This window comes from Panthera tigris, chromosome B2 (genome assembly GCF_018350195.1).
Source record: "Panthera tigris isolate Pti1 chromosome B2, P.tigris_Pti1_mat1.1, whole genome shotgun sequence".
Taxonomy (NCBI): Eukaryota; Metazoa; Chordata; class Mammalia; order Carnivora; family Felidae; genus Panthera; species Panthera tigris.
Window position 1 is genome coordinate 75,713,050 of NC_056664.1, and position 27,994 is coordinate 75,741,043.

The 27,994-nt window shown below is 39.0% G+C and overlaps 1 protein-coding gene across 1 annotated transcript; it reads right to left on the minus strand.

Annotated features, from left to right (window-relative positions):
* Window positions 1–1,049: 1,049 nt before the first annotated feature.
* On the minus strand, window positions 1,050–27,845 carry TBX18 (T-box transcription factor 18). The gene is made up of 8 exons (XM_042985313.1): window positions 27,539–27,845; window positions 26,182–26,386; window positions 23,905–24,006; window positions 20,516–20,687; window positions 12,489–12,656; window positions 9,449–9,513; window positions 3,321–3,415; window positions 1,050–1,774 (listed from the first exon to the last, which is right to left on the minus strand). Exons 1-8 carry the CDS (start codon window positions 27,843–27,845, stop codon window positions 1,050–1,052), a joined length of 1,839 nt encoding a protein of 612 aa, XP_042841247.1.
* Between the last annotated feature and the right edge of the window lie 149 nt (window positions 27,846–27,994).

Here is a 27,994-nt window from a genome sequence, read left to right on the forward strand (position 1 = left end):
TTTTCCTTATAGACCATGGATCAGGAATCTCAAAGCAAAATGGAAAAAATATCCTGAATGAAAAACCACACTATAAAAATCTAAGGGACAGCTGACAACATTATTCCTCTTGATTTAAAAAGACAGACACTTCTCATTTGAATCAAAGAATTTGAGGTGGATTTATTTTCTTTTTACCATTCCACTCATATCATGTGTTCCTTCCCTGGCAAAAACTGGAATCTAAAAATGTTTACTAGAACATTCTTTAACGGTCTACTTAAACGAAATAAAATGAGCAAAAAACCCAAAATACTAGAAATTTATTCTCTGCAGATGAGTAAGTACCTCTTATATACCCAATGGAAAGTGAAAAGAAAGTACAAGCCTCTCTTCCACTTTACTTAAGTGAAAAATTATCATAGGTCATGGATTTTTACAGAACCAAGGTCATCTACTATCTGTGACAAACAAGAGCAAGCAAGAACACAAAAGCTAATCCTTCATGATTACAAATACCTCAGAACTAATACCAAGACCTCAACTGGCTTTTGCATTTTAGGTTCTCACATTGTGCCCAAGAATAACAGAAATCACAAGACTCCATGTGCTGGTTACTGTTAGTTATCAACACTCAAGTATGAAACTGTGTAGAGCATTTTTCTGATAAATTAAGTTATAAGTCTTGGTCTGGTTAGTATCACTGCCAAGTTTTAAGTTTGCTGTTTGGTTTTTAATAGAGTCTGAGAATTTTGGTTAAACATTATTACTTATGCCAATACTCTGTGCAACTAGACGAAATGGGTGGGGAGGGGGGAGGATGTGGTTTTGTAGGCTGCAAAACTCCACATGCTATATACGGTATATGTATATACCATAGATAATTACAATCTCACCATGAGAAAGTCAAAACACTCAGTGAGCCTTCACTTCCTATTATATGTAAATCTTACAAGCTACTGATAGTTTCTTTTCATATCGCTTTCAAAAAAAAAAAGAAAAAGAAAAAGAAAACAAGAAAAGAAAATACATTAGACCAATCGGAATATGGTTTAAACTTCAAGGATTCATCAGACCATATGTGCAGACACTTGAGATGATGACAGAGTTAAGCTTCCTAGGGTCCTAGAGTCAAAGAAACTCTGCTGACCCCCACTGCTAAGCAGGTGCACTCCTTCCACAGGGGGCAACATCTGCCGATCGGTCATGGTCCCACTCGGTGAGGACCCCAAGAAACTTCCTTGGGAAGAAACAATTTTCTCAGGACTGGCAGCCAGCTTGGGGGATGTAGAGAAATTATATCCATACAAGGCACAGGGGCTGTGTAACCTGAAAGTGTTATAGGAACCCTGATGGGTCTGGTTAGCAGCAAAGGCGTTGCTGGAAGGTGAAGGCATGATGTATTGGAGCTGGGGGGACATCCCCGAAATCTGCATGGACAAGCTGGTCTGTGGGCAGCTGAAAGTGTCCCCATCAGCGCCGCCCATGGACATGTTCACAGAGGTGCTGCTGCTCACGCCCACATAGGAAGGAGTCCTGGGCGTGGCGAAGGTCTCGCCGGTCTGGTTGGTGAGCCTGTTGTAAGTCTCGGCCAAGGATGTGCTGTATCGGTTGAGGGTGAGGCCAGAGCGGGCACAGGCAGAGTAGTCAGCTGGGGCCAGGCTACACAGCTGGCTGGTGTTGGGCCCCAGATGGAAGGCAGGAGAGGAGCAAGGGGAGCCAGACAAAAGATGAGGGTGGGTGGCAGGGACACCACTCCCAGAGCCTTGGAGCAACGTGGAGGAACTCGTACTTCCTACAAAAGAAGTTGAAATGTAAAGAGCAACGACTCTACAGCCATGTCTGCCTTTCGATTTTGTGAGCATGAGCGAGACACAGCTTGTCACAAGGAAGCCTACACTGAACAACGAAAAGGAGATGCTTTTGTCTCTCAAGGAATTATAACTTTACTGAATTCCGACAGCAACATGTTAGACACAGATCCTCTCAACATTCCCAAGGCAAATGATCTCCCCAGGCAATAATTTTTTTTTACTGCAGAGGATATTAGGACACTGCCACATAGAATTTTCACATTTTCTCCCTCCATCAGCTTTCCCAAAGGCTTCAGATTTTTCTCTAATAAATATTACGAATACTGACTTTTCTGGCAACTTTATAAATTTCATCTCACTCTGTATCGTCTTCAGAGAGTATAGTTATCATCTGTCTTCTTTCCTTATTTTACTTTTTCAGCAGACCTTGCTCTGGGTCGATATGTTTTCTTGCAAGAAAATAGAAGTAACTTAAAGGAAAGAGCCAAACTGGTCAAAGACACATCCTGCCTCAAACACATCTGCAGCTTCCCACCAAAAGCTTGTGTGCATCAATGGCTGTACCCCAGAGGGCTATTGCAAGAAGACAATAGTCTAGAACTTCAAAAATCTTATTTCCAACCAGAAAACAGGTTGGTGACTCACATGCTAACACGAGAGCAAAGGCCCACCATAGAAACAGTCCTTTGAAACAGAGAGGGTGGTTAACCCTGGGTCCAATCAATAATGGTGGTGGTGGCCCTCTTCCCCTCTCTGGATTCGCTGGCAGATTGATGTTTGCAAACTTGACAAAAGTTAGGGGGAGAGAATTCAAACAGGCTGGACAGGTTGTAAAGCCTTCATTGCTCCAGCAACAGTCTTTTATATAGCTTCTCAAAATAATCTAAAAGCCCAAGCCGGTCAATGATAATTATCTAAAACCCAGCATGTTAATTGTCACCGGGTTGCTGGGCAGGATCAGGCATAAAAAGCCTGAGTGCAGGAGTGGGCTGAGAGTCCTACCTACCCAGCAGAGAAGGAAGCATCATTCCTTGGCATGCAGCTCTCCATGAGGAAACACTAGCCTGAGCTTGGGGGAAATACTCAGAGGTGAGCCAGAGGAAGTCTGCCTGAGTGTGCCTGATCTTCTCAGCATAAATCCAACAGGAGAACTGTGTCTACAGGCAATGCTGCTGAAGGAAGTGAAGAAAGAAGCTGGCAAGAAAGGGTGAACTGGGACCACCACTGGCGACTCCCTGTGCAGTGTGCCTGGCACAGGAGCTCACAGTCCAATGCTAATTTTAACAAGACGTTTAAGGGTGACATAAAGGTCGTGCAATATATAAACAGCCTAAAACATCCAAGACTTCACCTATAACCATTTTTCTGGTCCCCATCCTCATTCCACACAGAAGAGATGGATCCTGTCACAAGAGGATGTTGGTAATGAGGTCACCATTGTAGATGCAACTGACTCATTCATTTTTCAGTGCCCGAGCTTCCAGTCAAGAACTGGCTGTATCTATGACCCAGGAGACTTTGTTTTACCTTGCTTGGGAATTCCAGGGATATCTTCAAAGGTGAGAGTCCGCAGTGAAGGTCTCCAGAATGCGTATGACTCCACAAGGGCTTCCAAACCCATTCTAAATGGAAGGATCGGGATGGAGGCGGACAAAAGAAGCCTAGTTAGGAGCAGTTGGAGCTTTCGGCAGTAACAAGCAGCTCAGAAAACATCACCGGTGTTGATGGTGGCCCCCCCCACATTGGTAGGGTAGGAGTTTGGCACAGGCATGAAGAAATGCTTCAGAGATGGGCTACATTCTGTCACCAGGTGCACAAGATGATGGAAACCACCCAAGATGTCCTGTTAACATTCTCAGAAAACTAAGCCGACCTCGGAGAATAAAAAGCTGTCCCTCTGTGCTAAGGAACTGAGGCGAAGAGGTCCATCCTAGCTGATGTGAGTCCAAGGCCCTGCTGGGATCTGGAATCCACCCTCTTTCCCTGTAACATTACTTCTCCCTCTGATGAGTAAGGCTTTGAGACAAAAGCATGACCCTGTAAAGCCAATTTTGCTGAAGAGGCACTTCTGCCCATCATTCAGTGCCTCGGTAGCCAACTTTAGAAGAGCACTCATCCAAAGAAAACTGACTACTCTCTGGGGGGCGCAATCTCCACCACACCCAGTAGAGCCAGGATGGGCTCCCCTCCAGCAATAGGGAGTCCAGGAAGGTAGGAGGCAGCACTGACCTCTCAGCCCAACATGCAGAAGGAACACAGGAAGGTGATCTCACAGGCTGGTGTAGTATCTGGGGCTAGTATCAGCATCATTCTTTTCAGGCCTTTACATACACTTAATGAATGGATACTTAAAGACACAGGACAGGTTGGTTGTAAACCATTTACATGAAATATGTATATTTGAAAACAAAGGTAACTACTCTAAATACATACATAAAGGTATGTATGTATCTCCTACCATAAGTGATTCAGAATCTTCTTCTCCTTATATCAGATAACTAAGTCCTCTATGTTCTGGAAATGAGGCGCTTCACTCACCCATTCTCAAGACCTCAGTCTTCCCTCAACTACCACAGCCCTAAGCGATTTGTAGGAAATGCCTGCTTTCTGAGTGTCCAGCAATACTCAGACATCTCTTGTGATTGTCAAACACACTTTTATTTAACACAGATAATCTATATTTAATGCAAATGTTAAAGATCAGGTCTTTCTCTAATAGCTTGTGCTCAACTTGCTACTTCCTCTGGACACCTTGCATCCCCAAATAAGAACTATGAACAAAGACTACAGGACCCCCCTCATCCTGGAGTCATATCACCTACACGACATGGGGAAAACTCTAAACACTCATAGTGAGTGCTATATGCAGATAAAACCATCTTATACAACTTGCCCTACTGTTCTAAGGTTTTACACACTGAATTTACTTCCTTAGAATGTTCAGAGTATAGAATCTATTAATTTGTTGACATCTATCATGACTCCACGGAGCATCACTACCACATCTTAGTGACAGAAGGGACAGCGATATGTGTGTGGATGGGTGGTGTGAGTACCCATCACCGGTTGTGTGTATGAGCCATCCTCACGTGAGCCCAAGCATGGACCTGACTCATCTCTCAAGTCATAAGTTCAGGGGGTGCTGCTCTTAAAGCACTTCAAAGAGCCATCACCAGCCCCACACAGATGCTAGTACTGGGCTGCCAAAGGGAAACAGAGTGGACCCTGCACATGCCTTACACCTGGGCTGCACTGACAGTGAAGGGCAGAATCTGGCTTTGGATATAATCAGTGTTGCACAGAGAGAGGATTATTTCATGGTAAGAACACTGGATTGGGGGTCAGGAGAATTGGGCTGTGGCTGCAATTCATTAAAATTCATTGTGTGACCCTAAGTAAATGTTTTAACCTCCCTGGACTTCAGTTTCCCACAAAGTGAGGATTCTTTACAAAAGCTCTGCCTCATTTCCTAGCACTAAAATTGTTTGCTACTAAGTGATTTTTCCAAAACCAGACATCATATCTGTGGCTGACTACAAGCCAAATGCAAGATCACTCTACTCAGTAATATTTTACATACATGAAAGTATTGATTTGGGGGCAGTTTGGCAGCTTGGTCAGTCCCAAAACCCATGTAGCCTGCAGGCAGCATTTAATACTCAACTAATGAATGCTGGGGACTACTTATCTGATTCATCTATATTTAGCTTGTACTCAGTTTTTATAACTTTCTAGAAACAAGCTTTTTTTTAATCCTAAAGAATGTTAGGATGCAGTTTTGTACAAAACTGCTTTTTCATTACCACATGGATGAGTTCTAGTAATCACAGTTCTAAATACTAAGGATACCAAAGTGGTCATGGAGTGGTCTCAAGGGGAGTTTGCTAAGAGGTAATTAATAAGCATCCACTGGACTTAGACATGTATTAACTGCAGAGATGTGCATTATTGCATTATCTGTTTTAGCCGTGTAAACTTTACTATGCTTCAAATACAAATCCATAGACCAAATTCTTAGGGAGATGTTATTGATCATCACAAACATATAATCCCAAGCTTTAAAGGGATGCTCTGAAGGTGACATATCGACAAGTCAGCTGACTTGGAGCTATCGATATTTTTCTCGAGGCTGCTGTTTCACACTGCAAGTTCCAGAAAGGATTTCAGATATTGTGCAGGAAACAGTTATAAAATATTTATTAGCTGAATCTGGACTTTTTAAAAAAGGCCTTCATTTTCTCCAGTAATGGAGACTTTTCCCATCTAGTTAAAGAAAAGATAAAAGCACCTCCTGCAGGAGTGTAGCCAAGGCGATAATTTATACAAGATGCCTTTGAACAATTTCCACATTTTATCACCACCCTAATTTATGCTATCAAATGGCCAAGTTTATTTAGTAAAATGGTTATGTTTTTCCTGAAGTATTTAAAGCAGAGAAATTTCTGTACCTTCCTGAGTAAAAAATTTTATAGGGTCAAACCCAAGGCCTAACTGAAGAATGAAACTATTCTCAGCACATAAATTCTCTTTCACGTAGCAAATGTCTTGCAGGAGAGCTTTTAAGGGTTGAAGCTACTGATTCCTATAAAATAGGCTGTGGAGCCATAAATAACCAGGAAGGGATAATTTTTAATTAAAGCAAATTGTTTTATAAAGTTTAAAAAATCACAAGTCCATGTTTATTTCTTGTCCTGCTTAATTTGTTTATTTCATGTGTGGGGAAAAATAAAAACAGAATTTATGTTAAAAAGTAGTATCAACAAAACAACACAACCAGGGGTATTAAAGAAATATAATTAACTTTTTCTCTTGGGCTTTCTTCTCTATTTCTGTGAAAAAAATATCACTCCTTCCCCAAGCCCTCAACACCAAGGCACCCTCCAAGTCTTACATATAACTTACTCTTTTTTAAACGAAAATAATAGGTAAGTTAGAAATCTTCAAAGCTGACCAAATCCGCTCCTCTATACATGTGTTTTTGCATTTATCAATAGAAAATGTTAAAATTAAATTTTTAAAAAGAGGATATTGATTTATAAATATTTAGCATTCCAAAATAAGGACTGAAGAGCTATCTATCATAAGCAGGAAAACTAACTTTAATAAGCTAAAAATTAAAATTATTTACTTCACTAACAAAAAGCTATAGATAGGCTCAACATGTTTTTCTTGTACTGCGACACTGCTTAAATAATTGACGCAAACAAAAAAAATTTAACAAAGTGTTAAAACTTAAAATTTAGTAAGTGTTAAAACATAATTCATTATGTTCTGTATGTCCATTAAAAACTAAAAATTTTAGGGGCACCTGGGTGTCTCAGTTGGCTGGGCATCCTACTTCGGCTCAGGTTATGATCTCGCGTCGCGTCGGTGAGTTCGATCCCTGCCTCAGGCTCTGTGCTGACAGTTCAGAGCCTGGAGCCTCCTTCGGATTCTTTATCTCCCTCTCTTTCTGCACCCCCCACCCCACACTCTGTTTCTCTCTCTCTCAAAAACAAATAACATAAATTTAAAAAAACTTTTTTAAAAACTAAAAAATTAAGAGTCAGTGAAGAAATAGGAACAAGCACTAAGGATGCGACAACTCTATACTTGTAAAACAAAGGGAAGGAAAAAATTCATATCAAACCTAGTATTTTGACTTCATGATACCAAACAAAGACTTAGTTTATTTTCACCAAACCCACAGATTTTTTTTCACTGACCAAATTTTAAAAACCCAATGTTTTTCATTATGCTGATGTTTCTAGAATTCTTTGTGAAAACTTGTCATATGCATCTTATCATCTCACTTCTATTTGTAGGCTCATTCACTAATGTTATCTATCCAAAATACACCTTTAAAAATATTTTTAAATGTATTGCTTCAAAAATGAACCGACAGTATACAAGCAGTGTGATTCTCCCAGTGTTGACAGCAGTGATGTGTTTGGTAGGTTAGTCCTATAGGAGAAGCTGGACACAGTTCCTGGCTATATATTCTTTACGCCTCAATGCTGCCTTCCTGGAGTTTCAGCGAGTTTTAATAAATGTATTCTCTGCTTTAAAAAAATGAATTGGAAGTAATGTAAGACTCTTAAATGGATAAATACTATACTGCTATAACCAAAACCACAAGAAGATTCCATTAAGTGCTTGTCAAGGTAGAAAAGAAGTCACCCCAAAGGCTCCCTTCAGTCCCTCACCAGTGACCACCTCGGTTACTAAATTATTCAGCTTTTAAAAACTCCTCTGAACAGCAAAGTTAACTAAGAACTAATGTAACAGCAAAAGCCAAGCAAAGTTTTCTCCACACTGAAACAAACATCTAAAAAAAAGACAGAATAACTTCAATATATCAGACAACAGGTATTATAGGAATACCTGCAAATCTTCCTACAGAATGAAGAATTTCAGAGGGAATTATTGGCCAGTCCTGTTATTCGTCAGTCTTGTTGATCTACCTGCACTAAGTTAAAGGCTACTCCACTCTCAGTGCATTTCAGCTGCATTTTAGTCCTCCCATTGCACGGTGTTTTAACAATGCCATTACATATGAAGATGAAACCAAACCTCTTCAAGCACTTGAGTGTATTCTGAGAAAAAAATCTCTGTCTGCACCAACTTTGCCTGATTAATCAACTGGAAGAATGAAATATCTGGACTACTACCTGATTGTTTCCTCTCAACACTTTTAAATCAAACAGTCCCTAAAACAAGATAATTGGGATTTTGACTTCCTATAGACACAGCCTATGAATACCAAGTTTTCAAGAAGTGTTAGAATAATTTCTGGAGTAAAATTATAAAACTTTATCAAATATTTCTTTCTAAAAGCAAAATGCTTTTAAAAACATTTAAGGCAAAGCCTTACCCTGAAAAGGCCTCTGGAGAACGTTAGTCTATTATTACTATTACTATCAATACTTATCTTAGAAAATGTTGCACCAAACTGTATTGGAATAGAGTCGTATCAATAAATTCAAAAACCCTTGGCACACAGACTAGGGTGATCTGCTTTTTGATAAAAGTAATAGAGTGGAATTCATTATTGTAGCTCTCCCACTTAGTACAAACACCATAAAACACGCCACAGAAAAAATAAACAAGTGTGTGGCTGTCAGCGGAGCCAAGACAAATTTGGAAACTAAAGAACATCAGCTCTCTTGGCAAAGGGGAGTAGTTTCATATTCTAGTTGGAAATCTGAGGGAAAGAGAAACCCCACCATGTTCGAAAAACAGAATCAATAGATTGTTGTGATATCACTAAGCAAATTCTAAACCGTGAGCAGATGCACAGAGGCTACTGACTTAGAATACTGAAGCCCCAGGGCCTGAAAGGCAGGCTATTGATTTGAGATACTGAAGCCCCTGTGCCTAAAGGGCAGGTCTCCTCAAGCCCCCTTCAGAGGTGGCCTGCACTGTGCACCCTGAGAACTTCCATTTTTCAGCCAGCATCACACATCAGAGTTCACCTTAGGAATGGGCAGACTCCAGCACTAGACCCAAAAATAAGTTACCTCCAAGGCCCAGTGTTAGCGACAAATTTTAATCCTCATCAGAAAATTATTTCAAAATCATGTCAGTAAATTTAACTCTTTACCTTGTAATGGAAAATTCACAATAAAAAGTCAAATATATTTATCAGAGCCAAAATGCTCTTCACTAAGACTTACCGGTTACGCCCAGAGTCTCGAAAGCCTTTGGCAAATGGATTCCTATCTATCTTCAGGCGAGTAATCTGCAGAGCAGGAAAAAAGTCATAACAAATATTAGAAATGTCAAGGAAGGTTATTAAAGACAGAAATGGTAGAAGAACTACAAGCAATTCCAAAATTGACTGTGTTCCTCTCCCCTATTTCTCAGGTATTTTATTATTTTAGCTGCAAATCAAAAGAAAATTTCAGAAATCACCTAGACATTCATCTGCTAAGAAAAAGACAATCCCCATCCATACTCAAACTCTGTAAATAAAATTTGTTTTGCTTTTAATATCACTAGAGAAGGAAATTCTGAATCTTCTCTTGATAACTTGTCCTTTGTTTTCAATCCCTCTGAACTAAAGCACTTCCCTTCAACTCTGTGGTAATGGATAACAGCTAATATCCAACTTCTATTTATTCAAGTTATTTATATGCTTGAATGCTATTAAGCTTCAACATATTCCTCTCTTCTTCTGAAGGTAATATACACTTCTTTAACTTTTCTGCCTTTGTATTTTTGTCTCTCTTTGAATCATCTTTATGGCTCTCATCTTAAAGTTTTATTCTTTCCTGTTTTTTTTCTGTTGAATCCTGACCTGGTCAGAGCAATATAGTGAATGTCTAACCAGAGGTAACCACTACTGGAAGACTCTAATGAGATTAAATCCTATTCATGTAGTAGAAATAAATGATGCTTTAATTTTAACTAAAATTTGGGGGTAGAATTTTTACAAATGGCCTAATCATTTCCATTAAACATATTTTTTAGTTATACCATCTTGTAATTGACACTAATAAACAACATCTCATCTATTTCTTAACAGATCTGCACCTTGCCCAAAGGAATTTACAGCCTGTTTTCAAAGAAGCACATCATGCTTTGTTTTTTATGCTCTTTGGTTTAGTGGAATCTACCAAGTTAATGAACATACTTCCGATGGTACCATTTTGGCTAAGGACAAATGAAAACTATTGGATAACACTAAGACCAAAAAAAAAAAAAAGGGGGGGCATCTTTGAAAAGTCTTCTGCAGTCCCCTATATTGTCCTCTGTGTGCTCTGTGCAGTACCTGAGATACGTGTGCTCCACATGATACTGTCTTAGTATGTGGATAAAACTACCTTATAAAGGATATAATGTAAAGGTTTGCTAATTAATTCAGCATGACTGCCATTCTGTCATTGATGGAGTTCTTTATAATTCATTATGGCTTAATTCTTTGTTCATTTAAATAATATTTAAATAACATTAAATAACTTAAAATGTTCATTTAAAGTAGTATTTCAAAAAAGAGTACAGATTTATATAATGGTGCCTTGTCTGAGTAGAGATATACTACTATTATCATTATTTTTATTCCTGAGTGCATACTATGTATGCTGTAGTGAGAATTTTATACACATATTTCATTTAATTCTCATGGCAACTTATACGTAGTTATTATCCCAACTTTATGTGTTTTTTTAAACTGAGGCTTAAGTTTCCTATGGTTTCATAAGGTTACTTGGCAATAGAATTAGGCTGGGACTCTAGGCTTCAGAACCCATGCTAACCACCAGGCTAAGCTGCCTACCAATATTCCATGAGTTCTTAAAAATAGTAGCCAAGAAGATAAAAAATGAACATCACTGCATTTTGTCATTATCAATTTCCTTTCGAAGTTTCTTACCATATTAGTTGATTGATTTGTCAATGTTTATCAACTGGTGTTAGTCACCAACATGTACCAAAAGCTTATTGTATCTTGTTTATTGTATCTCAGAGGCTGGGAGAATACACACATTTGACATGGCTGATTTGTTTGTGCTTGAGACAGAGAAAGAGGCAGAGAGAGAGAAAGAAGATAACTGGGGTTCCTTAAAAGGTAGTGAATATCTCAGCTCTTTTTCTCCTTATGCATTTTTCCTAAAACAAAAAAAATTCATTCTCTGCACCTAACATATTTTAAGAATATCTTCCTAATAATCTCCAGTCCTTCTAAAGGTTAATTTCATGCTTGTTTCTAAAAGTCTATATAAAAGCATGACAACGTGAATGAGAGAACAGGACATCTTCAGCTGTGGGGCTGGCGTCTCCCCATGGATGAGAGGGGATGAGCCTCCCAGCCCTAAAGTAAGATGCAGAGGACAGGATCCAAACCTCCTCATAAGCTTTAAAACAACAGAAACCACAACAGAGTTTAACATCTAACTGAGATGTAAATAAACGTAATAAGTGGAGAGCTAAAATAATTCTGTTGATCACTAAAACTAAAGAAGAAAAAATCTACCACATACCATATCAGCCTCAACTACATCACGATTTTTTATGAAAACTCGCCGTAACTGCATGGACTAAAAAAATTGCCTCAAATCAATTTTCCACTTACTTGACACAGCCTTAAAGAAATACATACACTTACCAATATCGAAAAGAAATACTTCACCTCTGAAATTATTACTAATTTTATGAAAAGATTACTCCACAATTGATCTCTCAGCTTATAAGCCTATGTATCACCCTCTGTCACAATTAAAGCCTATCTTGAAAGAAACAGCCCTTTTTGTATATGTACCAAAATGACTATATAAGATAAATGCCTCTGAAATATTTCCTATAATACATGGATTATAGTTTTAAAATAATGTGTTATCTTTCAAATTCTACTTGTTTATTTCATAGGCAATCTTTCATATTCTTCTTGTCTATTTCCACATGCTTTTTAATTTTAATTATGACTTTATGATTCAATATCTCAAAATGGAAAGTAAACCTACATTGCCAGTCATGAGACACATTCTTGTCTAAAGAAATTCTCGCGATAGCAGCCTTACTTGGCGAATCACGGAAAAAGAATTATTTTTATACACACACACACACACACACACACACACACACACACACCCTGGATGTCTTATATGGCAAATGCTTTATGACAGTTGGTAACACTGAGATACAGTGAAAAGGATAGCTAGCTTTCAATTTACCCCTAAAACGAAAAGTCTAGAAAGATACAAATTCTGAGAACAATACCTGCTGATTCTGATAGGCAGTGACAGTCGTGAAGACAGTTTCTGGGAAGGAGAATGCCTTTACTCCGTCCCCAGATGGAACAGGCTTGATGGGAGAAAGATCATCCCCGCAGTCTTTACGGATGACATGGACTCGTGGTTGGTATTTGTGCATAGAATGAAGAATAATCTGTATCAAGAAAAGAAGGCCAAAAATATCAAGAACTTCTGCCCAGTCTTATCACCATGACTAAATATTTAATGTGTAAGAAAAATTGGCAGAAGTGCCAGTTTAATAAAGTATATCAAAAAAGTAAATAAAATATATCAAAATTGTAGAGGAAGGGCTAAGAAGTTATTTGTAAAATATGCATAAAACTACAAAAGGAAAAAGAGAGTCATAATTTTGGTGGAACCTTGTGAATAATCATGAACTTAACATCTAATTTTCTGTTTCTGAAAACACAAGAATAAATTCATCAACATTTTTTTTTAATTTTTTTAAATGTTTATTTATGTTTGAGAGACAGAGACAGAGTGTGAGTTGGTGAGGGGCAGAGAAAGAGAGAATCTGAAGCAGGCTTCAGGCTCCAAGCTGTCAGCACAGAGCCCAATGCGGGGCTCAAACTCACGGACTATGAGATCATGACCTGAGTGAAGTTGGACGCTTAACCAACTGAGCCACCCAGGCGCCCCAACATTTTATTTATAATGAGCCAAATGGAACACAAAACCCAAATCAGTAAAACTAAAAATGAGATTTAAATGATTATTTAAATTCAACCACAGTCATCCCCTAAAAATAAGTATTTGCACACCAAGGTTTTTCTTAAGAGAGCATTTTTCCTCTATTGGTGATGACAACGTGCCTATTCAAGGGCAAAAGGAATTTTAAGAACACCCAAGGGTCTGCCTTGTGTGTGGCTTGCAATATCCCTGGTTTGCCCAGAGAACCCAGTGTCTACACCTTCATGACAATGAAACTTTCAAAACCCAGGCACCTGGGGATGGAAAAGCTAACGCACTCAGACTCTACTAGGGTAATCTGATAATATGGTTCAGCTACCTTCTACCCAACGATTTCACTTCTGAGAATTTATCCTAAGGAAATATTTCAAATCCAAAAAAGCACTTCATGTAGAATAGGCAGTGCGCCATTTATAACGGTGGAAAAACAATATGCCACATGAGCAGATTGGTTAAGTCAATGAAAGTCTATACAATGGGATAGGTGTTATTCAGCCATTACTAAAGCCTGTTTAGGACATTTTTAACCACAAAATAAAATGCTTCAGTTTAAACGTTAAATGTTCCAAGTTTATAAACTTATCACAATTATATGAAAATAGACAATAAAAAGAACCCACCGAAAGCTATGAACAGTGGTCATGTTTAGATGATGGGATTGTGGGTGAATTTTTTTCTCCTTCTGTATACGTTTTATGCTTTCAAGGCATAGGAGGTAGAGTAAAGAAATATCCTTGTCCAGTGAAATTTTTTATTTGCTGCTGAGAGTCCAGTCAGGTATTCATTAATTAGTTCAGTTAACAAAGCTATATCTTTCCTGAGTTACACAATTTGAATTCAGACTTGGGGGTTTGGGAGTTAAGAAAAGAAATACTTAAACAAAGTCTTGGAAAAACACAGTGATTGACCTGCCTCATGTTTTTCAAGACGCAGACAGTTTAATGAAGCCAAATTCAGAATATTCAGTCAGCCCTAAAACAAACAGCTCTATACCTGGAAAGCATGTTTGCTACCATAAGAGGATGTCTCTACTCCCAGGCAGTAACAAGCACAGTGGTCAATTTTGTTTTGTTTTTCACCCTAAAATTTCCTCTCAGGAGAGGAAATGCCTGGGTGGCAGATCTAATGATAGTGCCTACCAGACCCATTTGATGGGGAGGCAATTAGGAGTATAAGGAAAGGGTAAGGGAATACAATAGCTCTCATGGTCACATGTGGACACACACATGAATCTGCAGCCTCTGGAAAAGTCTCTTTCCAGATCTAAAAAAAGGATGGAACTTCAATAACCCATTAGTGGCTCACAAAAAATCAATTTAAAAGGTCTCAACAAGAAATTTTTTAAATAAATAAAATTATAAAGTAGAAACATCGAGTGTGCTCCTTATAGTAAGGATAAGTACTGTTTTGCAAAACATTGTTCACTTTGTGTGTGTTTACTTACACTAGGTCATAATGTAACATGTGCGTGTGGTTGTGTGAGCCAGGTAAAACACAAATGCAAGATTTATTCTAATGATTCTAATGATCAGTAAATTCCAGAGAAGAAAAAATGGAGAAAGCTACCTCACATCAAACAAACAAAAACAAATACATAGCTAATTTTGGAAGACTAGAATAAACTAACTTGGAATAAAGGAAACTAAAACTGATTTGGGTTTCTGTTTACTAGTCAATGAACGTAGGTTCTGATTTTATGAAGTCTTTGTTCTCTCAAGCAGATTTCTCCATATTGCTATATATACTTAAGTTTTATTTCCTTCTTTATATCCTTACAGCATTTCCAAGATGACCTAAGGCGGGGTATACTGGAGTAAGGTATAGAAGTAGCTGATGTATGCCTATGTTTGCACATTAAATGGCAACTGCCTATAGTAAACTGGAGATCGATCATTCAAGCAAAATAACATGTTTTCAATATTATCTATACGGATTTAGTATATTCCTGGACGTTTTCAGGTAATGCTAAACAAGCCTAGCTCTTCTGAATAAAATAGCATTATTTGCTTTTTAATGATCTATCAAACTTACAATGATGAGTGGTCAATAACATTTTGCTTATTTAATAGAACAAATAAAACCAGGAGAACTATTGGCCTTATAAACAAGGAGCCCACCATGATAATGCTGAAACTTAAATAATTATATCGGATCTGCATGTACCATGCTCTCTGTTCTGTTTAAATGGAGGATTTTTTTGTTTTCTTTTTGGCATTACCCAGTAACATAGTTACATAGACTAATGTTCATAAACACAGTTTTCTTTGATACACATTTTTTCCACTTTAAAGACACTAGTTCTGAGTCAAAAGAAGCATGATATTACTTATCTCTAATATGAAGGGCCTAAAGTGCCTGAAGTTTGACAGACAGGCCTGCTGTGCCTTATAAAACAGCTCAATAAGGAAACATTACCTGCTGACTCTGGAAATTTTCTAGATGACCTAAATGCCAGTGTTGGAACAAGTCAAGCAAAGGGCCAAGGAAGAGCAGATACTTAGCTCCCTGCATTATTGGTGATCACTGGTACTGACTCATTTTAAAGGTAGGGGTCAAGACAGTAACATCGGATCACAAGCTCCATGGCAAGATGGCCTTGGTTTTGTCTCAGATGTGATGCTGAATATACAACACTCCTTACAAATGTGTACTTTCAAGTTCATCAGCTCATCTGATTCACTCAAAATCCTCTGGTTCCACTAAAACACATGAGAAAAACAAGCCTCAGAGCGCCAAAGTGACATGCTCATGAACATGAACATGTTGGATCTCCAAGCTGTTGCAAGTTTTTCTCAAGGAGATCTTGGCAATCTCCCTTGTAATACCTTGCTTCCCTACCTGAATCTCAAGCAGAAATGAAAGAGGGTGAGGACAAACTTAGAGCTAGGGTGACTATGTCACCAACCCTTTGGCAGCTGAGAAAGAGACCCTTCACAGGTCTCCTGACTATGGCAGGCTGGCCATGCTTCCTTCCAAAGCACCCCAGCACTGTGGGTAGGAGTCCTGCCAATGTTTAAAGACACCATTACCTGTTAAACGTCTTCTAATTTTTCAGAGATGTCCGTGTAAAATGTTTCCCTCCAGACAACAAACTCCAGATGAACAGGGAACCATGCACATGATGAGAAGGAAATACCTTACCCAAGCATGCTAACCATCTACACATGGGTAGCCCAAGGACCGGTCTTGGCTGTATACAATCCAATGTAAAGCTGGCTACAGATTCGCCATGAAGTAGAGATTATAAAGTCTTTACAACATTCAAGGATTAGTTGTGGAGGGGTAGGACATTCCAGTCTAGATTCTCTTCAATATTCCTCTCTAGATAATCCCTGGTATTTGGAAAGATGAAGTCACATTGAGGAAAACCTAGTAGCACATAACCTCATGTCTCATGCAGTTCTAGGTTCAGTCACAGCCCTGTGAAGATTTGAGTCCTATGTTAAACACACTGTGTTTAATAAAAGTCCCAAGTCTACATGCAGTTCTCAGGTCACTATGTTGAATGCTTATATACTTTTAGAAGAGTAAAACTGGGAGGTGAGAGGCCAAAAAAGGTAAGAAAGCAAAATTCACCTCTAATTTGTGTCTACAGCTTGATTAATTAGAAATTAGTATCACTTCCTTCAGAATTTGCAGTTAGGGGGACTTTCACCATCTGATGACAGAGGGGTGAGTTCCTAAGAGGTCTCTGAGTCAAGAAAAGGGCTACTGAATTAGAAAGTTCCACCATAATGGTACTACTATATTCTTAGATGCTGAATCACATCAACAATAGAGTAAGAGGGGCACCTGTGTGGCTCAGTTGGTTAAGCATCTGACTCTTGATCTCAGGATCCTGAGTTCAAGCCCTGCATGGGGCTCTGCACTAGGCGTGAAGCCTGCTTAAAAATAAACAAATAAACAATAGAAGGAGGAACAATTTCTTAATCTCCAATCTAACCTCACCTGGGGTCATCAAACTGAGTAAAAAAATACAATAGACACCTTCTTCATGAAGCCTTCCCAATCTCTCCTGGCTGAAATAATGTGGCATCTGTATTTCTCTGGGCAGACAGCATGATCATCTGTGTGCATGTCTTCTCTCCCCATCTAGGTTAAATCACTGAAGGCAGAGACTATGGCTTTCTACATTATAATACATTTTACAAAGTCTTAAAAAATATTTTTTTAAGGGGCACCTGGGTGGCTCAGTAGGTTAAGCATCTGACTTCAGGTCAGGTCATGATCTCATGGTTCGTGGGTTCCAGCCCTGCATCGGGCTCAGTGCTGACAGCTCAGAGCTTGGGGCCTGCTTCAGATTCTGTGTTTCTCCCTCTGCCCCTCCCCCACCCATTCCGTGTGTGTGTGTGTGTGTGTGTGTGTGTGTGTGTCTCTCTCTAAAATAAACTTGAAAAAAAATTAATAAAAATAAATTTAAAAAGATATAATTTTTTAAAGATAAACAATGGAAAAGAGCATCTTCCCTCCTACATTCTCCTCTAGTATCAACTGATTCATACATTTTTACCATGTACAAAGGCAATTTTCTTGCTTCCAAAATAGGTACATATCTTTATCTCCCTGTTTCCCACACTCATTAATTACCTACCCTGTATTAAAATATTACATCCTGCCATAACCTTAAAAGAAAAATTTCACTGATAGATGACACATTTCTCTAGATTTTTACTGTTTTCTATGTTTTTGTTTTTCGTAAAAGTGAAATATTATAATTATTTAGGTATAAGCAATTGAATTTCAATTGCAATGTATTCTTTTGTGTTTAAACAAATGCTATGTGATGATTAATTTTATGTGTCAACTTGGCTAGTCCATGTTCCCTAGATATTTGGGCAAACACAGTCTGGATGTTGCTATGAAGGAATTTGTAAATTTTTTTAAGTTTATTTATTTATTTTTGAGAGAGAGAGCATTAGGGCAAGTAGGGGAGAGGCAGAGAGACAGGGAGACAGAGAATCCCAAGCAGGCTCCATGCTGTCAGTGCAGAGCCCAATGCGGGAGTCAAACTCAAACTCACAAACCATGACAAGACCTAAGCCAAAATCGAGAGTCAAACATTCAACTGACTGAGCCACCCAGGTGTCCCAGTGAAGTTATTTTTTAGACAAGGTTAATATTTAAGTCAGTAGACTTTGAGTAAAGCAGATTACCCTCCATAATGTGGGTGGGCTTTATTCAATCAGTTGAAGGCCTTAAAAGAAACAGACTGAGGTCCCCTGAGGAAAAAGGAATCCTGCTTTGAGACTGCCTTCATGCTTGAGATGCAGGATCAACTCTTCCCTGGGTCTCCAGCCTGCTGCTGTAGTTCTGGGACCTACCAGCCCCCACAATTACGTGAGCCAATTCCTTAAATAAATCTCTCTCTATGTATATATTTATACACATTCTACTGGTTCTGTTCCTCTGGAGAATACTGTTTGACAGAAAGTCTAATGAGATTACAAACTTTAAATTATATAGATAAATTACCATATCTACATCAAATATTGCAGATACATTAAGTATTAGATATAAAGCCAGTTACCTGATGTGAAAAATTTAGAATTAGAAAGTGATTTAAATTACTGAAAGAAGTATGTACTTTATATATGACAGTGTATAGTTTTTAGACCCAATTATCTCTTTAAAAGATATATTCTTAAACTGTAGGACTCTGAAAAGTAGAAGATACTTAAGCTTTTGAAAACAAGTCACACTTAACAGTATTATTTTTAAATTAAAAAAAATTGTTTAACGTTTATTTATTATTGAGAGACAGAGAGAGACAGAGCATGAGCACGGGAGGGGCAGAGAGAGGAGACCCAGAATCCGAAGCAGGCTCCAAGCTCTGAGTTGTCAGCACAGAGCCTGACGCGGGCTTGAACTCACAGTGAGATCATTACCTGAGCTGAAGTCCGACACTCAAGCAACTGAACCACCCAGGTGCCCCTATTTTTAAATTTTCTATTCCAAAAACAAAAGACCCCTCAATGAACAGGCTGGCAATATTTCAGTCCGCTCCCTCAATGAGACAGAAGAAACTAGTGTTCCTTCCCTGAAGTCAAGTGAAAACTGTTACAACTTGACTGTGTAAATAAAGAATAAAAACAGAAATAACTACTGCACTAAAATACAGAGCATGAAGTTGGATTCAGAAATGAAATCTACTATGTTGCTTTTCTGATTTTTTTTTTTTTTAAGTAGGCTTCACACCCACCACTGTGGGGCCTGAACTCAGAACACTGAGATCAAGACCTTAGCTGAGATCAAGAGTCAGACCAATGAAGCCCTCTGATTTTGTTTTCAGTCATAAAAGGCAACAAACAAACAAAAGCAGTGTAAAATAGATGTGTCTTAAAAATCTAGATACTGAATTTGTACCACAATGAAATTTATACTTGAATGTTTTTAAGGTCATTGCTTAAGATACTATCTAGCAGTTTACAAATCATACCCCGTCATAAGTGTATTACTAGGTTATGACAGTTTGCATTTTTGTTTGAAAAGATTTGCTTATAAATATGCTATCTTTATGTTACACTTTGAGAAATGAACTAGTTGATATTCGATATTCCTTTTATGTATGATGTGTTCTTCAAAAGATATTTCAATCCTGCCTCAACCAAAACCCTCTCAAATAACAAAAACCTAATAGAAATGCTAGCTTTTGATGGAAATCAGCATGTATCCAGAGTTACTTATTTATTAAAATAATAAGGTAGAAATATTGCCTACGAATAATACTGCATAACAATAAGGTGTTAAAAATCACTACATTATTGGAATGACTGACTTTGATTTACATATGTTTCAGCAATTTTAAGACTAAAAAGAATTGTTACTGTAACATTTTGACACATTAGATGAGATTATAAAAACGGGACACAAATAGTGTAAGCCTAGACCATTACTGAGAAGCAATAAGCTTCAAGAGGGAAAAGAGCTAGATGCAGGCAGGACACAATAAACCATTATCCCTGTTGACCCAACTCCTAAGTATTCATAGTCAGACCATAATAATTAGCACCTTATAGGGTTACAAACATATGTTTTGGCTAAAAAAGTCTGCCTGAGATTCTTTCATTTTAATACAAATGCAGTATCTAGTTTTAACCTATTAAATGTTTCATAGGATATGCTTCAGGCCACAGGCGTAGTCTCTGATGCAAATATAACCTTGATTTTGCACAGATTAAGCACATGCTGACCAACCAAGAGAGGAATATTATGATCTGAGAGAAGTTCATGCCATTCAGTCAGACACAGTACATATATGTCTACACCACCAATGGTGGCACCTTAGGGAAGCCATCTACTCACATGGCCTTGGTCATCCAGTTCATTGTTGGTGAGCTTCAGCTTGTCAAAGCTGATCACTTGTCTCATCCAAGTCTCCCCAGAGGCAGGCGAGTCCGGATGAATGTACACCCGTGGTGGCACAGGGGAGTCAGCATTACCCGCCACCATCCATTTAGAGCTGTGGTAAACATACCTAGAAGGCAATGACAAGGCTCAGTATATAGAATATTGCTTTCTTGGAATTTACAAGTCAGTAGAATCAGACAAACTGAATATCTTATTTTTTTTAAGTCTAAAAAACAATTTGCTCTTTACATCCAATACACATAAAGTAACATTTCAAGGGGCGCCTCGGTGGCGCAGTCAGTTAAGCGTCCGACTTCAGCCAGGTCACGATCTCACGGTCCGTGAGTTCGAGCCCCGCGTCAGGCTCTGGGCTGATGGCTCAGAGCCTGGAGCCTGTTTCCGATTCTGTGTCTCCCTCTCTCTCTGTCCCTTCCCCGTTCATGCTCTGTCTCTCTCTGTCCCAAAAATAAATAAACGTTGAAAAAAAAATTTTTTTAAATAACATTTCAAGCACTTTTCAAAAAACTCTCGGAGGCAGCCGTGGTTTACAGACCTTTCAGAGCAAGTGATGTGTTAAGGCTTTATGCACACTATCACCACCATAAATTCAAGTATCTTCATTCTTATGATTCACACTTATTCACACTAGACATTCCATCTGCATACTGATATTTTCCATTTTTCACCTGGATATTCATTTGACATGAAGAAACTATTAAGTTGTCAAGCTCACCTTTAAGTGAATCTCAAAACACCTTGAGAGCTATACCTTTTAAGTGCCCACTTCCTTTAAGACCACTTCCCATTTTAGGAATGTACAGGCTGATGAGGTCAATGGTGGAAAGGCAAGGGGAAACTGTCAAAAGTTCCATACTTTCATTTTCTTAGAAAAAAAGTTTAGCTATTATCATTTAGAACATTTTTCTAATTCAGTTAAGCTAAAAATTGCAGATAATGTATTAAGTTTAACTTAAAAATTTTGTATAATGAAAAAATGTAGGTCTTTATAGCCTATATTTCTCTTTCTCAACCCTTATAAGAAAATTCTTCAGTTTTCAAATTCCACTAATAAGAATATACATCAAACTTTGAAAATAAGGGCATATCTAATTAATATTACTTTTCAAATTAAGAGACCAAACATCCTCTTCTGTTCATTTAAGTGTTTCAAATATATTGACTCCATAAGAACAATACATTTAAATAATAATGTTTTAGGTAATAAATAAGATCATAATATTCAATCCTATATTCAGATTATCATTTATTAATGTTAATCTAAAATTCGCTAATTCAAAAACTAGAAACTAGTATATGATGATTCACTTAGAAAAGGGTATAAAATGAAATTACATACTTAGGTGTTTTCCTTCCATTTGTATTTTAAAATATGACATACAATTTAAAGCAATAATTTGTGAATAGTCTCAGAGAATTCTACCGGTGTTATATGCAAATTTCTTTTAGAAATAGCATGACAGATTTTCATAACATCTCTGGTAAGGCTCTCTGTTTCACCTAATGTCATATATTTTATTCTCTTTTGAGCTCAATATGCCTTCTATTCTTTAATTCCTTTCCTTGGGGAAAAATATATATAATCACAAAATTAAAAATAATTTTTAAAAATTTCCCTGAATTGGTATAATGAATTAGGCTTTTGTGAATATTAATTTTACATTACAATAAATCACAAGTATTTTTAACAATCAAATATCACTCTTTGATAGCAGAAAATAACCAAAAAATTTTTTCTACTACTCCTAAAAAAGTTAGAAAATGCAAATCTTAGAAATTCAAGAAAAAAACTGCACTACAGTTATTCCAAAAAAATCCACACCCACCAAGAGAATACACATTACATGTTACATATTCTTTGTGAAACATTCTTAATACAACTGCTAAAACCAAACTTATTGGTAAGCATTGTAAGTGAAAACAAATTAATGATTTACAATTTGATCTTTCAAAATTTGACATCTTAATACTATACTTGCAAATACTATCCTAGCAAATTTTCTTGCTTTATGTGAGAATAATAAGAATCAATTAAGTCAAAGAAACCACCCAAAATACATGAAAGATATTTGGAGAAATAGGAGAGAAGTTTGGAAGAGAAAGGAATAATTTCTAAGCTCATTACGAATTACATTATCTTTCTCAACACAAAAGCTAAATTAGAATATGGATTTTTAAACCAAGTATATTTAAAGACTAAATGCCTTCTAGCTTCTACCACGTAGTAGATAATTTTAGCAAACTCCTTAATGAGTTGTTTAATTAAAATCAGTAACAATACAAAACACAAATAATAAAACTGTCTTTTTTATTACCCATTCTTTTAGCATTCCATGTGTGCCTGTACTAATTGAATGTATATACTTTTGACATGATAAACCTGTTTCAAAAAAGTACTCCCTAAATTTTAAAAAGTGATGAAAACCAAATCTGACTTCATTAAAAAACTTACTAAATGCTCTAGCTGTTTATAAAAATTAAAAAATACATAGAAACAAAGAAGAACAAAATTTAAAGCAGCATCTTCTGATCTTCTACTCGAAATTTCCTTTTTTAAATGTTAGCATTTTTAACTCCTCAGGAAAGTAAAAAGCATTGTCATTGAAAACTGCTGATTGGCTTATTTGCAGAAGAAAAAGAGCAGAGGTAGGTTTGAAACTGAAGAATGTGTATCTTTTCCAACTTTACCTGATATCCAAATAAATATATAGTCTTTCAAAATGTAAATATTACAACATTCTTTTTAAATCTACTGTGTTAACTACTAACCAAAAAACAATAGTTAACAAATTCATTACCAGTTTAAAGATGTCCTAATATCGTAATGAATTAGGAGATTCTATTTCCTAAATTATAAAAATCCTCTAATATTAAAGGAAAAAAAGCCTACCAGCAATTATGATTTTGAACATAACAAGGTAAAGGGAATTTCTTTAAAGATTGAAACAATCACAAAGAAAATGAAACATTTCGCTGAATATTATGTATACCTACAAATTTAACATTTCCTCTCAAAATCCTAATTGAAAAGTGAATCGTTATAAAAGACACAGTTTAGCAACACTAAACTAGCCCTTATTTAAAGTTATCAATACTTAAAAAACATTTCTTCTATATCTGTTAAAAGCAAAACAAAAATTAAGTTTCCACATTTACTGTAAGAGAAGGCACCATCTGGGCTACTGGAACTGTCGGGAGTTGGGTTATAGATCTAGAAATTCTACAGGCTTCTGGAAACAAACATCAGAGTTATCACAGATGAAACAGGCATAGCCTGTAAACTCCTAGCATTTTCTTATCCTCTTGTATCCATCTGATCACTGTACCTGTATCTTTTGTTGTCCACTGGCACAATGTCCATGGCAATGTAATATTGCTGGTGAGGATCTAGTCCTGAGATCTTCACTCTCATTGCTGGAAACATGCGCCTATGCATACGGAGGGGAGGAAAGAGGTTATGTGTTTTGTTTTTGTTTGTGATTAGGCATGGACAATGAATAAGCCAAGAAACCTAGGGAAACCTCTCTGTTTTTCATACGGAAAAATTTATAGCATTCACTTTGGTAATGTAATTCAAAGAATCAGAATACAGGACACATCAAAACTGAGGCTTTTAAATATAATTTGTTGTACACTGTCATGCACTGTGTTTACTGAAATGTCAGTACAGCTTAAAAGGAAAAGAACTGTACACTGAAGGAGTAACAGCACTAAAAAAAAAGCAGCTTATGTCTTAAACAAAAATCAATAAGCATATTTACTTTAATAATACGAATAATAAAATGTTCCAAATGGTAGAAATAGAAAATCTGAATTTGTACAAGTGATAAAATATATTATAATGTGAAATTTTAAAAGGGTTATAAAAAACCACAAGGAGCCAATGTGCCATGCTATAACCAAACAATATGTTCTTTATTGAGACAGGACTTCCTGTCTGCAGCATGGTAAAGGTGAAGTGCAAAAGTTGCTCTAAATTTGAAAGGTATAGTAAAACTTCTTTATTGAAAGCAGAAACTAAACACAATGTATATTTACCAAATCATTCCTTCCCCCACTATACCCTGGAAATACTTTCCTATTTAGCTGCACTTACTCAAACTTTGCTAATTAAAACAAATGAAAATCTGCATTTCTCTAGGCTTCCCAGAGATGCATATCAGAGATGCATATCAGAGATGCTAAAGTACACTCAGCTATCCTTTAAAAAGGATACAGTAGCATGAGTATAACAGTAAATTATTGTATATTAAAAAACAAATAGAGCAGTTCTCTTTTTTTAAACTTTCATCTAGAGATTTATGCCTAAGACCCTGCCAGTTAATCTAATTTTTGCTAATTTAACCTTGTAACACAAATTTTAGTACTGTTATTTACTAAAAACTTTTTCTATAACACTAATGCCATTTAAGACCACTTCCAGAGTAAAGAAAGTCCATTATTCCTAACTAGGCATGAGAACAGTTTAATATGCTGCTGTTTTAGTGTTATTTCAGTGCACCTGTAAGATAAAGAGTAAAGGTCTTTAACTACATCCTTTATAAGACAACTGTTGCTTTGTGTTGTTGAAGACTGAATTTGGATCATTAATAAAAGCTCCGTGAAAATGTAGAAGGTAGCATATGGATTCAATAAAATATGTTTTTGTAATTTCTAATAAGTTTGGATACTTTTATGCTATCCAGGTTTTTGCCATGTGTATTCCCTGAAAGAGTTGCTGTACTTTTTAAAGTTCTTTTTTAAGAAGATATTATTCATAGATTTCACTGCACTAAATGAACTGAAAACTTTAACATGCAAAGACGTCTGTGCTTCCCTCAAATTAATGGTATCTGCCCAACAAAACTATTTATTTTACTATTGAGTGTGCAAATTTCACATTTTCAAAAAACAGATATAACTTCTTACATTTTTGCGTGTGTGGTATCCTTCAACAAATTTAGGCGAATGTGTTAAATTTCATTTAGAAAAAAAATGGACCATGTAACCGGATCCACCAACAGAATGGTTTTTAAAAACCGGGTAATTATTTTTGCAGCGACTGTACATGTATTACTGATAATTCCAGTAACTTTTCACTCTAATATAATATCAAAATAGCACAAGACGTTCTTACATTGCTAGGAAATCTTTTGATAAAGAACCAACTTGGAAGTCCGGAATCTTTTTTAAAAAAGAAGCAAATTATAGTTTTCTAAAGAGTAAACTGCGCTTTTTAAAAAAGGACGGGTTAAGGAGAGTCGTCTGTTCCGTAGTTTCGGAATCGATAACTAGAGCCTAAATAAATGCATGGACAGACGTAAACAGAACCACGAATTTGGAACTACCCAGCACACGGAGTATCAACCGCAACAGCCACCGCTTCGGCGGGGACGGTGATTTTCTCCCTAACATCCAAGAGGGCGGCGGGGCTGTGCCCCTCACCGACTGCACTGCGGTGTGGGCAGGCAAAGCCAGTCTCAAAAGTGAACCACAACCCGGGCCTTGTCTTGTCCGTACAAAAGTGCTAACCAGAGACTCCACAGCTCTGCAGGCCCTCCTATTTCCTAACCCATCGTGGGGTGAGGCCAGGGCCGGGGCGTTCGCGACAGATCGCCCTTTACCTGCCCGCCTTGGTGATGATCATCTCCGTGCCGATCTCGTGAAAGCGCTTCCAGAGCTCTGCTCCCTGCAGATCCACCCGCGGGGCCTGCGGCGAGGGCAGCGGGGTCCCCGGCCGTGCCAGGGCGGGCGCGGGGGACCCCTTCGGGGATCCTCCGGGGGACGCCAGCGGGGAAGCGCCCTGCAGGAAGCCGTCCTCACAGCCGCCTGGGCAGCAAAGGGCAAAGAGGGGTAACTGGTGAGGGCTTTGAGAGGGGAAGTCGAAAGGGGAGACTGACTCCTGGAGGGCGGCTGGGGAGACCAAAAGGACCAGGAAAAAAGGGGGAGCTTTCGTGCCTTCGGATTCTTCTAACAAACTGGTCCACGAGTAGACAACCGCTCTGCCTACCAAAGGGACTCGACGTGCAAGCGGAACCCCAGAGTCCCAAGGCACGAGGGCCGCGTCCACTCCTCCCTCCGGGCCTCCGCCTGGTCAAGGCCCCAAAATAAGTTTCGCGCCGCTGCCAGGGTCTAGATAAGTGCCCAAAAGAGTCTGAAATGGGTTCCGGAGTCCAGACCCCCAGTGCAAACCCCGGCAAACCCGAAACGCACGCTGCAAAACCGCCTGGCGTCTGGATCCCTGGTCCGAAGTGCCTGGGCCTCCCTTCCCGTTAGGCTTCCGAGGCGGCTCGCTTTGGGCCCGGCCGGAGGCATCTTCTAGAAAGCTTTTCAGACTCCACTCCCGCCAAACTCCCCGACCGCCCTGAACTCCTTAGCCAAGCAGCGAAGGGATGAGAAGGGAGCTAAAAGCCAGCCCACGGTGTCCGTCGGCCTTGGTGTCGGGAATCCAGAGGGGAAGGGAAGGGTTCGGCTACCCCTCGGGAAACCACGTTTGCAAATACACCGCCCTCTTCCTGGTTTGCCCAAACTGTTTAGGGCATTCGTTCCGGTTTCGGGGGGGGTTATGCCGTCGCTCCCCCCACCCCCTTGTTTTTAAAAGTTAGGAAAGAAAAAAGAGCACCCATTGGCTGGAACCCCAAGGGAGGCAGATGCGGAAGGCAAAGCCCTACACCGCCAAGAGCCGAAAAGAGCAGCGGCTGAGGGCGCGGGTCGCCAAGTGGGCTGTGGCAGCCTGAAATGCGAGGCTAGGAGCGGCATTTTAACCTTCTGGAGGGCGACCAGAGTTGAATGGCGAGAGCGGCCAGGGCGGCTGTGAGCTTCGCGCCGGGACACCCAAAGCCAACGCGCTGGTGGCAGAATTGCCTCAGGCACGGACGGGTACCGCGCGCGCGCACTCCTACTACTCGCCGAAGTTCAGATTCCCCGCGGGACCGGGAGGGACGCGCGGGGAAGAAGTTAGGCGGGAAAGGGCCGACTCACCCACGGCTCCCCGGGAGCCGCAGCTCCGTTCCAGGTCTGCGCAGCTCCGGGCGGGCCCGGATACCGCCCCGGCCGGTGGCGGGAGTGCAGCGTTTTCGTCTCCCTCAGAGGATCCCTTTTCACCGGCGCCACTGCCGCGGCTACAGCCTCGGTCATCTACGGCCCCCGCAGCCTCTTCCGCGCCCAGCTTTCGTCGCTTCTTCTGAAGCTGTTGCTGCTTCTCGGCGCCTATCAGCGCCTCCACCGAGAAGGCGTGCGCCTTCAAGCTTAGCATGCTGCACGGCGAGCCCCTCCGCTTCTCGGCCATCCCCGCCGCCTGGCGCCCGCCCGCCCCTCGCGCATATACACTCAAGCGGGCACAAGCACACACTCGCTCTACTCCCCCACCAAAATTTGAACGGCTCTCGGGGCCTCCCGCAGGCCGATCTGGCCCCTTCCCCGCCGCGGGCAAAAACA